This window comes from Oxyura jamaicensis, chromosome 1, assembly GCF_011077185.1.
Source record: "Oxyura jamaicensis isolate SHBP4307 breed ruddy duck chromosome 1, BPBGC_Ojam_1.0, whole genome shotgun sequence".
Classification (NCBI taxonomy): Eukaryota; Metazoa; Chordata; class Aves; order Anseriformes; family Anatidae; genus Oxyura; species Oxyura jamaicensis.
In genome coordinates, this window is record NC_048893.1 from 15,327,850 (window position 1) to 15,345,058 (window position 17,209).

Sequence of the window (17,209 nt, forward strand, 5' to 3'; positions counted from 1 at the left end):
TTATTGTAACAGGATCATTTTGTTGTTTCTTCCCCCAGTTCAAGTTCCTTATTTGTTCTGTTCACATACTGTGAAACTAGGTTATAATTTCTGAGATGAGGATTATTTTTTGTTGTATATTCATATGCCATTTTGTGCAGTGAGCTTCCAAAGGAGACTGCTTCTTGGAGCTTCCTAAAGAATTTACAAAAACCATTTAGACCAGAGCCAAGAACCTAGTGGTAGTTTAAACTATTATTTATTTTCCTAAAACTGTTAATAGAATACGGTGTTCTGGCTGTTCATATTTCAGGCAAGATGTTTAAAAGTCAAAAGACAAGAGAGAAAAGTAATGAATTATTGAAAGACTAGATAAAATATGCCACACTAAAAAACTTAAGCTCATATTATTTGCCTAATGAAAGAGTGAATTAACGATAATTGTAATCAGCTATTAATATCACCACTATGAACATAAATTTCATAATGGAAAACATTTCTGTCTAACGATGTAATAAAAAGATCCAAGAGATGGAAAAGGAAATGAGATAAAATCAGCCAAAAAAAAAACACAAGGTTTTTCAGAACAGGCATAATTAATTATTGGAACAACTTTATTGTAATTGTGGTAAAACATCATAAATTTTAAAAACCAAGAAAAGATGTCTTACTAAATATTATTCTCAAGTTCAGTCACAGCCTTAAAGTTGAAGTAAGAATTAATTCAGAGAATTCCGAGCAGTTGGTTAGGTTAGACCTCAGAGTTACGGTTGCTACTTTATATCTTCTGATTGAGAAATACAGAACAGATATCTAACTTGCTAGTTTTATAGTTCTGATATTAAAATGAAGGTTATGATTTTACATTACCCTCAGAGCCCCTTGGGTTGGATCACTAAATTGAGATGGTGTAAAACTTCAAATGACTAAATAAATAAATAAATTTCCTTTCTACCAGGAGAACTTGCATTAGGAGGTGGCAAAGATTCATTCTCCAGTCCAAAAAATAAACAATTTTCTTGATTTTTTTTTCTTGAATTTCTTTTCCCTTTAAATAGTTAAATTGTTTTTCTTACTCACCTGAATGACATTTCTAAAAGTATTTGCTTGTTGGCCATGTTAAGATTTTAGCTTTACACAACTGTTAGTGGGGAAACTATGCCAGGAGGGGAACTAATTAATTAGCAGCTATGCTATTAGTTGTAAGTCACTGGATTATAGAAATAACCTGTTCTGTTTAAAAAAGCTTTAGTTTATTGGCAAAAGGGATTTAAGAAGATGATGTTTTGTTTAGCTGAAAAGTGTAGACTGATGATTTTTAGAGGCCAGTATTTCAATGTCATCTGTAAGACAAATTTTGACAATTAAGTAATTAGTTATATTACTTTAATATGACAGAGCTGTTTAAGTAGTCCTTGGAAAAAAGTAAACAGACCAAAAAACTGAAGCCTCATGTAAGAAAAGTCATTTAAAGTAATATAAAGAAAAGTTAGCTTTGCCACTGAATTCAATCTCTTGAGTTTTGTAACAATTTTGTTGTGAAGGCAGCAGCATAGCAGGCATTCTGTCAGGCCTCCTCTGGTCTCAGTCTGATTTAATCATCAAGATACTGCATATTTATCTTCTTTCACTGATAGGCTTCTGTCATGCATTTTAAATCAAGTCCAAAAGATTTCCCAAGTGTAACTGGTTATTGTTTTAAGTGGGATATTGTTTACTGAAAAAAATGCAGTTTTGCAGGGACTGAAGCTATTTATAAGTTTATATTTTACTGTTTGAAAAAATTAACTGACATTTAGCCACAATTTTATAAGAAATTATTTTTTTTTTTCATTTGAAGTATCTTTTTCTTCAAATTCATACATAGAACTATTTCTAATGGAACTGTAAAACTTAACAACCGAAGATATGAAACGTGACATAAGCAATGAATAATTTGGTTGAAGGGAACCTTTGGGTTACTGAGCATCCAACTCATCTGCTGTGTTTTGTTCAGTCTCCTGACCCAAGCAAAGCCATCTTCACAGTTAGGTCTGGTTGCTCAGGGCCTTTTCCCAAATCAGGTTTGAAATTCTGTAGTGGCAGAGACTGCACAATGCTCTGAGTGAACCATTCCAGAGCTTAATCACTCATTCTGGGAGGCTTGTTTCCCTATGCCCCATCATAATTTCCTTTACTGTATATGGTGATGGAAACATCTTGTCTATGTTTTCTGTGAACTGTCTGGCTTAGTCTTCTACAGTGCTGTTGAGGTAGTAGAGGGTGGTAGTGTCAGTAGATCCTCCTTTCTCCTCTCCAAGCTGAGCACACCAAGCTCAGATGTTCCAGCCTGCAGATCATTTTTCTTAGCATCCAGCAAGTGGAGGCTAGCGAGCAGACCTTTGCTTTAAAGCCTGAGGTGCAGAGGCTATTCTCTCTTACGTGTTTAGCCAAGCATTATAAAAGCAGTGTATGCAATTTCTTGATCAGTGAAATTCAAGTCTTCAAAGTATCATCTTGAGGCTTAGGCTTGTGTGGAATATGCTTGAGGATTGCACCCTTGGAACGGCCTCATGTTTGAGGATTGCATGTTCAGGGAATGGGCAATTGAACAGAAGAGCAAGCAGCTTTTATAGTATGAACTGTACATAGACAGTGAGGGTCATACATTATAAGTCTGTATTGATTTTCTGATTCCCGGTGGTATGAGTCCCTGTACTGTCCCTCAAGTGAATGATATGTTCTGAAATTCTTGAAAGCATTTTGATTGGGTTTCTCAAGTATAGAGCTGTTTGCTTCCTACTTCTCCAAGAGGGATTTGTTCAAGAGTGGGCTAGGTCTTAATTTAATTATTTCAGAAAGTCCAGAACAATGCAAGGAGGGACAGGGCCTTGCTGACCTTACTGCCTTTGCCAGTTTTCTTTTCAGGACCCTCTCCAGCTATCCATCAATCTTTGGCACATCTGACTCTGATTACAGAACTCTTCTTCCAGATCCAGAGCCACATTATTCATAGAACCAGAGAATCATGTAGGTTGGAAAAGAGCTTCAGTATCATCAACAATCAACCTGGCCACTGAGTCCCATCACTAAACCGTGTCCCTTAGTGCCACGTCCATATGTCTCTTAAATAACTTCAGGGCCTAGGACTCCACCACTTCTTTGGGCAGCCGGTTCCAATGCTAGACCAATGCTCTGTGAAGAAGCATCTGGTGCAACCTGTGATGGTTTCCTCATGTCCTATCACTTGTTACCTAAGAAAAGAGATAGACACCGTCCTTGCTGCCACCTGGGGAAGAGAAGGCTCACATGTTATTCATGTGTATAAATACCTGATGGAAGGGAGTAAAGAAGACAGAGCCAGACTATTCTCAGCTGTATTCAGTGAAAGGACAGGAGACAATGTGTGGTAAAATTCTGTTTAAACATAAGATTTTTTTATTTTTATTTTTTTACTATGTACACTGGAAAAGGTTGCTCAGAGAGAATGTGGAGTCTACACACTTGGAGGTACTCAAAACCTGACTGGGCAATCCACTTCAGCTGATCTGTCTTGGACCAGGAAAATTGAACTAGACAATTTCCCCGTCCCTTCCAACCTCAAGTATTCTATGATTTTTGTCTGTTTTATTTAGCCATTAACTTTATTCCTCTCTGAATGGCTCCTTGAAAGTCAACTGTAACCTCTTGTTGTGCAAACTGCCTTTACTGTTTCAAGAAGTATTACATCAGAAAATTATCAGTTTATGAAGGTGTCAAGTCAGAGGTTTGTCAAGAGTGTTGTGAGTACCCCTAAAGGGACTCTTTTGACAAGTTGATCCTCTGAGGTCACATCTTTCAATTTAAATGATGACTTGGGCAGCAGAAAGCACTTAGGTTACAGCTGCTTATGTTCTTCATGCTTCTCTTTGTCTTCTGTGTATGTAGAAGTAGGCCCCACATGATGAAAGATCCTCTTCAAGCTTACCCTAATCTGTGCGTTTAAAGGATTTCAGTAACCTTTTTCTTTTTCCTGCCTGGTGATTAAGGGGTCTCCCAGGACAACCTAGACTTAAATCTGTACATATGGGAAATATCTTTATCAATATCTTTGCATATGTGCATCTGATTCTATTGGACATAACATGAGAGCCCCAACTTAGTAAGTACTCTTTACTTACCTGCTGTGCCTCAGGTAGCTTTGCAAGTTACAGTGCAGTCATCCTAGGATCTGGTACACATCTTTTTGAATGCCCCGAGTGTTTTCCTTCTTAAGTAGCTGAGTGTTCATCAGATTTCAATGCTAACTGTGAATCTCCTCTGCTTGTGGCTGATTCCAGTGTTTGAGAGTATTTGGCCAGCTTGCTGTGCGAATGCAAATGCAAGAAATAGGACAAGCCAGGGAAAAAAAAAAAAAAAAAAAAAAAAAAACACTCCGATGATGTATTCTTGCTTAGAACTGCAAAATGGATGGTCCTTATGACCCCATTGTTTGCATTTCTCATTCCTCGTTTGATGCTTGTGTCAGAGAGTGGCTACTCGTTCTCAGTGCACAACTTCGGACAGTGCCAATTGCTTAGATATTGCTGCATATTTCATCAGCCATTCCAACCTTCAGTTTTTCCTGGCTCCAGTATTGTTGAATGCTATAAAGCATTCAGTTGACAGGGGAAGATTTTCTTTATAAACACAGAGATTTATTTGACCTGGAAGCTGATTGAAGACTTCAGCTGTTCATAAAAAATTGAATGCTGTTATTCAAAGGCAAAAGAAAGGCCTTTTAGCCATGCATATATTCCAGCCATACTTGTTCCTATAGAAACACCAGCTTTCTAGTGCTGCTATAATTTCTCATTCATAAATACCTGGCCACAGTAGTCACCAGTGTTGGTTCAAGAGAGTGTTTTTTGTTTGTTTGTTTGTTTTTTGTTTGTTTTTGTTTGTTTGTTTGTTTGTTTTTTGTTTTTTTTTTTCAGCACTCTACCTGTCCACTTTATTCAAGCATTTCAGAGGATATATTGAGTCTTTTCTCAAGAGAGTGACTTCTTTCACCTGAAACAAACTGTAAGGATTGGACTATTTGTTCATGTTCTGATCTGTTCCCAGGATTCGGTGCACAAATGCCAGCCCTCTCTTAAGAGATTCAGGGAGATCATTTTGAATATCCAGTATCTCCACCACTCTGGAGAGCTTCTGGAGATTTCTCCTGCCCACTTCTGTACAGTGCTTACCCCCTTCATAGTTATTGCTTTGGCTTAGGAGAGTGATTGCTCATGAGCGATCCTGCTTCCTAAACAATTTACTTTAGGACACGCTCAGAAGCCTTGCAGGGGATCTCAAGTGAGTTTCCAGTGAGGTCAGGAAACCATTCTATCTAGGTTTTAAGAACTGATGTGAAGTCTTGGCAGAGGGGCATAGTAATTGACAACACATGTTAAATATTATTTGTCTTTTTATTTGGAGAGGATATTGTTCATCAGGAAGATAGTTTTGCTTTTCTGTCTTACACGAGAAGTGCTGGAATATGGATATCTCTGAATATCATCACAACCAAACATCTCACAGCACAGCAAAAGTGAAAGTACCTAATGGGATTCAAGCACACTCTAAAGATGCAAATCACCACTGTGCCACTTCAGAAGACAGTTCCTGTTTCTGAGACTTTATAGAGCTGGTTCTTGAAGGTGTATGAACTTCTCTTGAATATTTTATTGTACCTGAGGTGGGTAGTTGATTTTCACAAGGCAGTCACACTCTCAGATATAGATGACCCATGTGAGTGAGTGGTGTTTGGAGTGAAACCCTTGCAGTTTGAGTGAGCTCATGCACAGTCATTTGAAGGAGAAAACAGTTTTTGAAAATAATGGAGTTCCTTTAAAGCACACAAATAATGTGGCTGGAGTTCTTTACTGCTTTATTTTAATGAGAATCAAGTAATAAAAGGAAATTACTGAGTTTTGAGAGGAAGTGACAGTAGAGTATGCACTGTCCTTCCATCCACAGATGTGTTGAGTGTTCAGGGCCCAGGGTAGGGAGGCTCCTGTTGGAGACTTGGGGGTTCGGTGCAATGGCTACAATCACAGCTGTGATCTGAAAAGTTTTTTATTTTTATTTTTATTTAATTTAGTTATGAGAAAGTAGCTGTCTTTATTCTTTCTTTATCCATGTTTATGGATTTAATTCGGTCCTGTCAATGAAGAGGTTGGCAGTCTTTGACTCATTCAAAGTTTGGAGTCACAAATTGCAGTTTTGAGGATTATTAATGATGATCTTTCAGAAAAGTGTCAACCACCTTTTCAGTAGGCTATATTAAAATGTCTTGGTATTTTCAATATGTAGGACAAAATGAAATGTTCATGTCATTAACTCATCCTTTTTTGTTTTGTTTTCTGTTTCAAAAAGAAAGTGTCTTGAAAGAACAGCTAAAACACAATACTCATATTTTATGACCTGTTATTTCTATCTGTGATGTGTATGAACTGAAGTCAATCAAAAGTTATTTTTTTAAATCTAAAATATTTTCTGCTTGTCAAGAGCTTGGTGTAAACACCAAGGGGGAAAAAAAAGTGTTTTGCAGAAAGCTCAGAGAGAGGAAATATAAAAAGAAATCTGAACTGAGGTGAAGTAAGAGTTGGATAGTGCAAAAATGATTCACTTCTAACAGAAGAACTAAATTTGCTAATATTTAAATCTATCTGTAGTAAGCAGTCTATGTAAGCTTTTGCTTGCTATTGTCTTTTTTGAGGAAAAAGTGGATTTTTATGCTACTGAATTTCTTTCTCAATTTTTTGTGGATTGACTTTGGGGTCTGATGTTTATAAAGTTTAAATCATACAATACAGATTGTGCACCACTCTTCATGCTGAAGTATGCAGTCTTCTGCCACTCTATCTTCATCCTCCGATCTATTCATGTGAACATAGTCATTCCCTTTCGTGACATCTGTTGAAGAGAAATTTTTATAGGCTCTTCCATAACTCACATATTGCTGATTTTGGAAGACTACTTAATTACATTTCCATAAAATACCTGCCTTAACCTGATAGTTTTCTTTTACAGTTTGGAAGAACAGAAGTAATTGATAATACTTTAAATCCAGATTTTGTAAGAAAATTTATAATGGACTACTTCTTTGAAGAAAGAGAGAATCTTCGATTTGATTTGTAAGTTAACAATCTTTGACTCTAATATTACAATCTCTGTAAACGCACTAAGATTTGTAAAGCACAAAATTAATTTGAAAAGAGATAGCATCTGTTGACATGGAACAAATAAGTAAACACGATTGATTTAGCATTGCTTCCTCAGAAATAAACATGTAACATAATAATGACTCAATTTTAAAAAATTGGTAGGTGTTAACTAGTCAAAATGTATTCATACTCACACTAATTGCTTTTAGAAAACAGTTTGAAATAGTTTTCATTTAGTGCATGTTAATCTTTTAGACGGCAAACCAGAAGGACAAATGCCTCTTCATTTGCCTAAAATCTAGCAAGTTCGTGGCAAAGCCATCCTTAAATCTTCCAGGGTTTAGTCTGAATGTACCATTTACTTATCCAAATAGTTGCTTCAAACTGACTGTTACAGTCTCTTTGATTTTATTTTTTTTTTCAATTTTCTGGAATGCAAATCAATCGTTATTTTAGGCAGGGCATAAAATAAATACAGCAGTGATTGCATTAGTGTTGATTTTTCCTATAGTAAAAGAAGGTATGGTGCCTGATAAATAGACATTAGCAAAGTTAATAAATTTACCAGTGTTTTTGCTGATTTTGTTTTAAGTTGCTAGCAGGGGGAATTGAAATAGTCTTGAATAGCCTCATCTATATCATAGAAGCAACAACAACAAAAAAATCATCTTTAATTTTTCTTTAGCTTTATCAGTCTTCTATAGCACATCACAATGCTACCTAAGTTAACAAGAAATAATTGGAAAGATGCGTAAGGGAAAAAGTTGCATTGTATTCAATACACAGATATGGGCTACCCGTTTCCATCTGGATTTCAACTACTTAAGGAGTGAAATGAATTCCTCAATGCCAAGATAGATTACAGGGTGATTGTAGATGGCCAGGCATAGGAATCTATTTGTTTATCTGTTGCCCTTTGTAGGCTGCATGTATGTTATGGGAGGAGAAGGTGTGGTAGAAGTGAAGACTAAAAGAAAAGAACCAAGGAAAAGAAAGCTAGACTCAGTCTAGGCAAAGAAAGGAAAATCTGTAAAGAACTTCTGGATAAGTGTGATCAGAAAAACGACTTGGATCTGGCAGGGGAAAGTCAGTCTCCCATTTGATTCTTGATTTATTCAGAGAAGTGGACCCCTGTTCATTTACAAAAGCTGTAAACGTCGTACTCTACTTAGCAGAAAGGCCTGACTTTTCTACTGTTGTTCCAGATCACCTTGTGACCACAAGTCTATTCTGAATTCACAGCTGAATGACGGTTTTCAATGCTTGCCTGCCCGTATAGCCAGAGTCCGTGAATTGTCTTCAAAGTCCTATAACTCTGATAGATTGGAAATGAATTATTGTAGAATTCTGAGTTAAAAATGTGACTCATGTAACAAATCATGGATTAAAACTTCGATATAGATCAAGAGAGAAACATATTTTAAAAGCTTACTTTTTAAATTCCTCTGCAACATTGTGTACTCCAATTGGCCAAAGTGTTATTTGTCAAGGACAGAAAGTTCTCATGGGTTTAAATTTCTGGCAAGAAAAAAGAAAAAGGCAGGCATATCCCTGATTCTTTTTTTTTTTTTTTTTTTCCTATTCAATTTCACCAGACAGTGTGGAGTTATTATTTTTTAAATCTTCTGTTAGTGGCTCCTATAGTCATTCTTCTGTTTACAAATATGTCTCTAAAACTTTGTCTGTTCTGCACCACACTCAGCTTCCCATCCTCCTGATTTCTGATCTGGTCCGCAGTGCATCATCCAGCCCCACAAACAGTTGTGGCAGCACAAACAAACGGGTCTGGGAATGGAAATGTGCAGTTAGAGGCTGAGATGGGGATTGGAATACTTTTTCAATTCCATTACTGGTATTGAATCGCATGTACAATTTGATAAAAATAATACTGGGGATTTTTCTGATAATGGTGGAAGACTGATAGTGTAGGGATTAGTACTCCCATAAGGATTCCTGTATTACTCATTTTTAAATTTATCTCAAATTCACAGAGTAATTTTTCTGAAACATGAATTGATAGTGAAAAGGAAACAATGATATTTGCTAGTTGGAGGAAGAACAAGATTATGATAAAAAGATGAAAAGAGCAAGTCAAATGCTTGCTAAAATAAATTTGATTTATTGGCAGTTGTTATTACTTAATTAATCAAATGACTGAAGAACTACCAAAGAAAATAGTTCACAAGGTATTTGGATATCTGCTAAAAGATTTGTTCTCATTTTTTTCCTGCTTCCATTCTTTTTCAAAGAGGAGCATTAGGTTAATTTCTCTTACTAGCCTGTACTTTGAAAACAATTTTATTTTAGATAGGTAGTGAACACTAATCCAGTAATCTGTGATGATTGCCTTTCTTACTGGTGAGACTTCCACTGAGGTATCATTTTGTGGTAGATTTTACACATTGAAATAGGTGAAAGAATTGTTTGATTTTCATTTTTTACAATGTCCTCAGATCTGTCATCTGGCAAGTTGGATCTAACTTTTTTTTTTTTTTTTTTTTTTTTTTTTCAGCTATGATGTTGACTCCAAGAGTCCTAACCTATCGAAGCATGTAAGTTTTTTCCTGGTTATTACTCTTTCTTGTACTGAAATGCATATGTTTTCCTAGATATGTTTATTTTATTTTGACTGTAAATAAAACCAGATGCTTAGAGACAAATAGAGAACTTGTGCTGTTACTTAATATAATGTGTAATGCTCACGAATATAACTTTAATGGGACATTCATCCTGTAAAGAGCATATTTAAGCACGTGTGCATCTTTTCACATATGGGATATGCTGCATTTTGTTAATCATTCTCCTAAAAATTGTAAATTTGTTTTGATTGTGTCACTATTATTATTAATAAAATTCTTTTATGTTCATGACATCTTAAACTGAAAGAGATTAAATGGCAGCTTTAATATTTAGAGGTGCCAGAGTAGAATTCAGGGGCTGCTGAGTGAAATTTTAAAAATAAACACAGGGAGGCTTTGGTAAGAGAACCTTTAAGAATCTGGAGCAGAGGAAAAGATAATGGAAGGAACATTGTGTGTGTGCTTTACAGCAAAAAGATGAGCCTTGCCTTTCATCTCCTGTGATATCCTCACTGTAAAGATTTAAAGTCCATGGCAAACTGGTTTCCTTTTGTCATCATGGCAAGATTTTCTGAATAGCCACACAAAATAGAAGTCTTCCTATGCTGACTTGGGCAAGGATAAAGCATTGTGAGCTTCAGCCCTAGATTGTTTGTTTTTCTCCAGTAACTAGTTTATCTGAATTCTTTTATTTTTTCCCCAAAACATACTTCATAGTACAAAAACCTAAAATATATATATATATATATACTTAAGAGGTGAGATAGCTTAGTTAATATGGAAGTGCAAGCAAAGATATATGTAAATATATAACTTACATTTCTTTATTTGATTACTGGAACAGGAGTTGAAGATTTCAGTATGTTGCTGAGTCCATTGGGAAAAAAAGAGAGAAAAGAAACCAATGGCCTTCTGAAGACAATTAAAGTAGATCTTGAATTGCCTATGTGCCAGTTTCATTGTACTTAATACAGGCTAAGCATGCTCAGACTGTTCTTTCACACACCCTGTTCTGCACACCCTGTTCTTTCAACAGTGCCAATTTCCTGGAATCTTCAAGTGTGGAGGGAAACTGTTGTTTAGTCATTAACATTAATATCAGAAATACCTCTTTCTCTCCATTGGCTTTAAGAGGAAGTCTATACAAGTTTGTATAGACTTGGATGTTTTATGTTGAAGACATCCAAACTGTGCCATATAATGTTATACTCGTGAAGAAAAATCCTGAGACTCCTGTGAATGATTGTAGCAGAGATTTCTTGACCACTTCAGTTCATTTCCATTGTTTCCTGAGTGCTCAAGGTTGCTCTACCTTTTGCTTTTCCCTCATCTCTTTCACATAGGTCTTAAGAATTTGGACAGTTAGTAAGTATGGACTGAGCAGAGCTTTGCTCGTATTCAAGCACTGGGAGCTTGGCTTTTCTGAAAAAAGACTTCTCATGTGGTGTAGTTCTCTGGTGTGTAATAACATCTTTCCTGTCGCTAAAAATTGCTGTTTACCTATTTCTTTGCAAATACTGGGCAGTATCATTTAATAGCTGAACATTTGGGGAGATAGTAAAGAGTAAACCTGAAGATTTCAATCTCAGTGACTGAATTTTGGCAAAATGGGAAGCAACTGAAATAGGTTGTTATAATGGCTATTTGAAATAAGTAGAGTAGACTTTTTATGGACAGCTGCCATTGTAGCTGTCTGTAAAAATGTTTGTAAAACAGGCTACCTGAAATAAGACTCTTAGGTTCATGGCAACTTCCAGATTTTAATAAATAAATAAATGAATGAATAAATTGACAACTGTAATTAATAATAGACTGTGGAACAAATAGGAAATTATCATAGAAGCTCTACAATAAATAAACATCAGGTTCTGTGAAGATTAAAAAAAAGAAGAAAATTGTTGAGTATGTGGTTTCAGTGTAGAAAATGGTGCGTTTTAGAATGTATCATACCTAATATTTTTAAAAATGAGTGAGGAGTATTTGCAGATGCATTTGACCCTTAGCCATTTTAAAGGACTTAATTTTGATGAAAACAGTGTCACAGTATCAGATCAGACAAAGGACACAGTTCAAAACTGTGATTTTGCAGCATGGTTTTCCTTTTCAGTGGGATTAGTTCTCAGACCCAATTTGTAATATGAACCTGTAACTAGCTCAGCTGGGAAGGTGACTCAGAGATGGGAATGAGTGGCCTGGATTTACAGAAGAGTAGGAATTGCTTGTACAGATATTCACTAGTGTATCATAAAGTTACGGTTTGCTGTATAGCGATCAAAGTGTTTTGATTCTTGTTACTGTTTGTGAACAAATCTCACATGCTACTGTTACTCCTGCTGCCAGTGTTGCTGGCAAAAATAAAACTAGCAAGCTGCTTTCATATGCAAGATAAGGAGTTGGACTGCAGCATATTTATTTTTTTTTTCAATATGCATACAAAACTGCAAATCCATTCATATTATGGTGCTACTTATGTTACGGGGAAATGGAATATGAAAATTATCTGATTTTTAGTGATAAAGTTAAATTATAAAATTGAAAAATAATGTATGTCATTAAAGCAATGCTTGTGTACGACTGTCAATCCAGGATGCTCACAGAGATCCTGCACAGTTTTGAATTCCTGACAACATAATTAACTTTCCTGAAATTGGTAGAATCTCTTCATAAAGGAGCAATCTGTTAAAGTGCTGCAGTTTGGTGAAGAAAAAGACATATTACTGATGGCGTTACATTTTTTTCCATCTCATTTTCATATTTTTTTTTTGATGAAAAAAGTAGTATAAAAACAGTATATGCGGTGTATTGGGATTACTTCTGTAAATGTAACCCAGAGTTATGTGAAATGTGTAATGGTGAGTCTGGTTTATGTTTCATTACTACATAATTATTATTAAGATGCAATGTTTGGTAGAATGTGTTTTACCCTGAAAAAGGCCCAAATAAATGGGAAAACATTTATTTTTTTCCTAGTGGAAATCACAATTTCTGAGTTCTTTTGTTACTGCTTTTCAGGACTTTTTGGGACAAATGTTCTGTACGCTGGGAGAAATAGTTGGATCACAGGGTAGCAGACTGGAAAAACCAATAGTGTAAGTATGTCATTCTGGAATGTTGTTTGAATACATACTGCTTCATTAGGTGAGAGTTGTGGGGTTTCTTTGCTGCAAGTTATCTTGATATGCAGAACTGGAAAACATGGCTTCTAAGAGAAAATGAGTTGTTAGGTACAGTAAAATTCTTTATTTTAATTTAAGTTTTGATGGTAATTTAAGTTTTTGAGACTATGGTAATTTAAATTTCAATGTAGACAAACGAAAGGAATTGTCCAATCCATATTTTTAGTCAAATATAGTGTATTATGCATTAGGAATAGTTTGAAGACAATACATTTTAAAATATTTTTCTTTCTTTTGCGTTGTAAATAGTTTATTCTTGTCAGTCAAGGCTTAGGAATGACCATGAAATAGAAGCAGTTTTGATTATGCTCTTATTATTGATAAGGTTAAATAATTGACTTCTGCTTCTCAAGAAGAATCATTCCCAGTATTTAACATGGATGCTAATTCTCTGGCTGTTCTCTGAATTTGTATAATATTTAAATAGTTGATGTCACAATTCTTAATGATAAATCACCTTTCTGTAAAAATATGAAATTACTGCTTTTTTACATGATCTCAAGTACAAGAAACATGTATATCATGATACCATTGCTAATATTTATTTTCATTTATTTTTTGATGAATTTTACCAAAATATTTGGGAATGTCTGTAAGATGACCATAGCTCTGCATAGTCACCTTTTCTTTATTAGGAAACATAGCTAGAACTAGAGTTCAGTGCCAGATCAAATAATGACTCTGAAGAATTTCCATCTCTGAAATTCACTTATGTGGTGTTGAGTCCCTGCTATAAAAGAAGTAGCCATTTTATCTATTCAGGTTAAATGAAGGCATTAGTTGGAATTAATCCATATCTCAAAGGATCTGTAGACTTATCACACACGAGTACTTACTTGCTCAATTGAGAATTAAATAAGTTTAATCTCAAATTTCTCAAAAGTACATTGTCACCAGCTGAAGGGGCTTGGTTGCATTGATTATTTTTCTTCTAAAATACTTGCTCTTTCTATACTTTGATAAAATATTTGGATTGTATCATCTAAATATACTAAATTCCTTTGTCATTCATAAGGATTTTTTTTTTTATTGAGCAGATAAAAAACTTGGACTAATAGGTAGTAAACAGTAACACCATAATTATTAAAGAAAGTCACAGTTTTACTTCAGAAGAAAAAAAAAGAAAACAGTTTATCGATAGTATATTATTAAGAATAAAGAGGTATACAAACAAAATTTCCTTAAGAATAAAATTTTATCCTTATACTAATAACCTCCTATCTTGTCCATGGGTATGAAATTGTCATGTTGCATAAAGATGAAAAAAAAACATTCCTTAGGTATTCCACTTTATAATTCAAGAAATAAAAACTACCATTTCATTTTACATTAATCCTGTAGTACAGGTATGTTAACTTACATCACTGATTTTAGCAATCACTAATTTACAAGGCTATCGCCCAATATTTACGGAATCATTCTATGCTTAATTAATCTTATCAAAGCCATAACATTGCACGGGACCTTGTAATCTGAGCAATATAAGACATTATAAAACAACCTATGCACTGAGATACCATATAAGAATATCTTTGTAACACAACCAAAAGACATTCTGAGTTCCAAATTAACATATCATAATGCTTTATTGCCTTTTGTTCAGACATCAAGGAAGAAAATGCCATGTTTTAAAGCCAAACTTCCCTACTTTTATTTCTGTTATGCCTGTTAATACAATTCCTGGTCAATGACACAATCCAACACATCAAATATTTTCTATTTATCCAACTAAATTTATCAAAACCTTTCATATCATCAATGGATTTTTCTCCATTGGAGACGATTTTATGTTTGAAAAGCACTGTTCATAGGGATATACAGATATTTAAAATGTAAATGATTTGAGAAATTCTTCACTATTATTCCTAAAAAAAATAATCCAGTAATTGAAAATATTTTTTTTATGCAAATGCAGTTTTTTATGCAAATGTAAACTACAAATTCAGGTATGGCATTGTAAAAGCAAATATTTAAAGGTATAGCTGGATATTTTTTGTGACAGTAATACCTTTTTTGATTTACCATGTTTGTTCAATTTGTTCTGTTTTGTTTTTTTAAACAGTGATTTCACTGCAGTTAGTGATCATGAACTTGGTTACTCTGTCTGCTGGAGTATTCCTGTCACATTTTACTGGGTTCACTATGAATAATATACAAGGGTTGCTTGATTACTTTTCCTCATCACTGGTTTGCTTGTAAGTGCAGGTGAAGTCTTCTGGTTTAGGAAACCTTATATAGAAATACTGACAAGTAATGTGTGGGTTGAGTTATGTTTCTGTGTGATTCCTTAAGGAAGATACTACGTTTGTACGTTGTCTTCCAAGTGGCTACTGAGCAGACATCTGTCATTTATAGGAAAATATTATTCTGGGCCAAACTTTGGTAAAAAGACCACAAACAGTACATATTTTGACTTTGTACTCACATAAGAAGAATCAATATCATCATAAAGTACAATTCACAAAACTCAGAATGTACTTAGTCTCTTAGTATTACTGCAAATAGAGTAAAACTCCCTAATTGAGTTGTATTCAATGATGGATTATTCCTCTGATGTAGGATGCTTAAGAAATGTTCCTAGCCATACACTGTATTCTGGGTATATGTATAATGTAATTGATCATTTCTGTTACTTAGGTGACCTTTTTATTTTTAAAATAAATAATGTCTTTAGTGGTTTATGTGGCTTATACACTAGTCATCTAGTAGAAAGGCTATACATCTTTTCATGTGCATTTTTTATATCCTGTCAACTTCAGACCTTAACATTACTTTAAGTAGTAGTTCTGAAGTCCTGTGAAAAATCTCAGAAGTCAGGATCTTGTTATCAATGGCCAAAACATAAGCTTTCCCTAAATTTTATCTTTTTTTTTTCTTGCTTATGTAAAGAACTTAATGTCATCAATAAATTAATAACAAAAAATAACATTTCTCTACGTTATATCAAAGAGCTTGATGATATGCAGAGGTAGCCCTAAAACTTTTAGCTTCATGAGAACAGTGTCCAGCTTCAAGGAGAACCACCATAGCCATCATTTTCCCTTTCAGTAACTTTGAGGTGTTGAAGTGTCATGCTAAAAACTCTTCTCAGTATTAGAATCCAGTTAAATTCTCAGTTTTATACAGATCCAACACGTTGTAGCTTGGAAATGCATCCAAAGTTTCATATTTCCATGCCAAAAATAATTTTAGGTTGTGTCTAGTAGTGCTTCTGGATGAAATAACAGTTCAGAACAGACCACTTAGACTGATAAATAGAAAGAGAATTTACATAGTTTTCTTTTAATTTTACATAAGTGTCCTTATAAAATCATAAAAACTTTTAAATAAAGTAAAAGAAATATTTTGGTTAAAAAAAGTAAGATTTGTATAATTACATTTTAAATTTTGAAAATATTCTAAATGGGATTTCATATTTTAAATATTTTAAATGGGATTTCAACTACTTGAATTTCTGAGACGTATAAAAAAATAAAATAAAATAAAACAAAAAAAAAATTGAATCACAAATGTGAGAGGTAGGCTACCACTGTGTTATAGGCAGGCACTCCTATTCTTATGCCCTTCCAGTCCATTAAGCTTGACTAAATTTTGTCTGTAAATGCCTTATTTCCAGTCATTTGGGTTTTATACAAAGGCGAATATCAGCTATTCAACAGGACTCATTATCATATAGTTCATGCTTTAAACTTGAGTGACATGAAAAAAAATGAAAAGTGTTTGCAAAAATTTTTTTTGTGTAGTACTTTATCAAAATAAACCTTTGGTTTAGCTTCCCTAATTTACAGTCGGCTGCAAATGATTCAAATAGATTTGTAATAAATGTAAGTTGTTAGTCCTCTTGCTGAATTCCATGAATGCTGTGATCATTACTGCTGCAACATCCTTTAACAGTATGATTTGTATTCTCTTCAGTGCTCAGAACTGAAGTTGATAATAAATGCATTTTGCTGAATTTCAAGGGGCTCCAGTAACTGTAGTTACAAACTCAATTTTTATGACAAATCCCTAGTAATCCCCTGCCCTGAAACCCTTCCTGCCTTCCATGCCCTCCCCCCCCAAGGACTATGCCAGTACTTATTTTTTAAACAGGGCTTAATTGTCCTATACATAAACAGTTCTATTAATGTCCCTACATATTTTGTTATTATTTCTCTTCTCTGTAATAATAGGACTGTGTGCATTGGAAGTGCTTCATTTTAAAGGTAAATAAAATCTTAAGCTCCTCTAATCATCTCTTCAAGATGAGGAGGGTTTCAGTATCTGCAGCATAATTCAGGAAATACAAATGACAAATATACAGTTTAATCTTAAAAACACATCT

At 34.4% G+C, this 17,209-nt stretch overlaps 1 protein-coding gene across 1 annotated transcript in view; it reads left to right on the top strand.

The window, feature by feature from the left end:
• The window catches only part of CPNE8 (copine 8), a 102,520-nt gene that overhangs the window by 25,196 nt on the left and 60,115 nt on the right, over window positions 1–17,209 (top strand). The window contains exons 4-6 of the mRNA XM_035338256.1: window positions 6,997–7,100; window positions 9,643–9,682; window positions 12,722–12,798. Of these exons, the coding sequence (XP_035194147.1) occupies window positions 6,997–7,100; window positions 9,643–9,682; window positions 12,722–12,798 (221 nt within the window). The remainder of the gene's footprint in view (window positions 1–6,996; window positions 7,101–9,642; window positions 9,683–12,721; window positions 12,799–17,209) is intronic.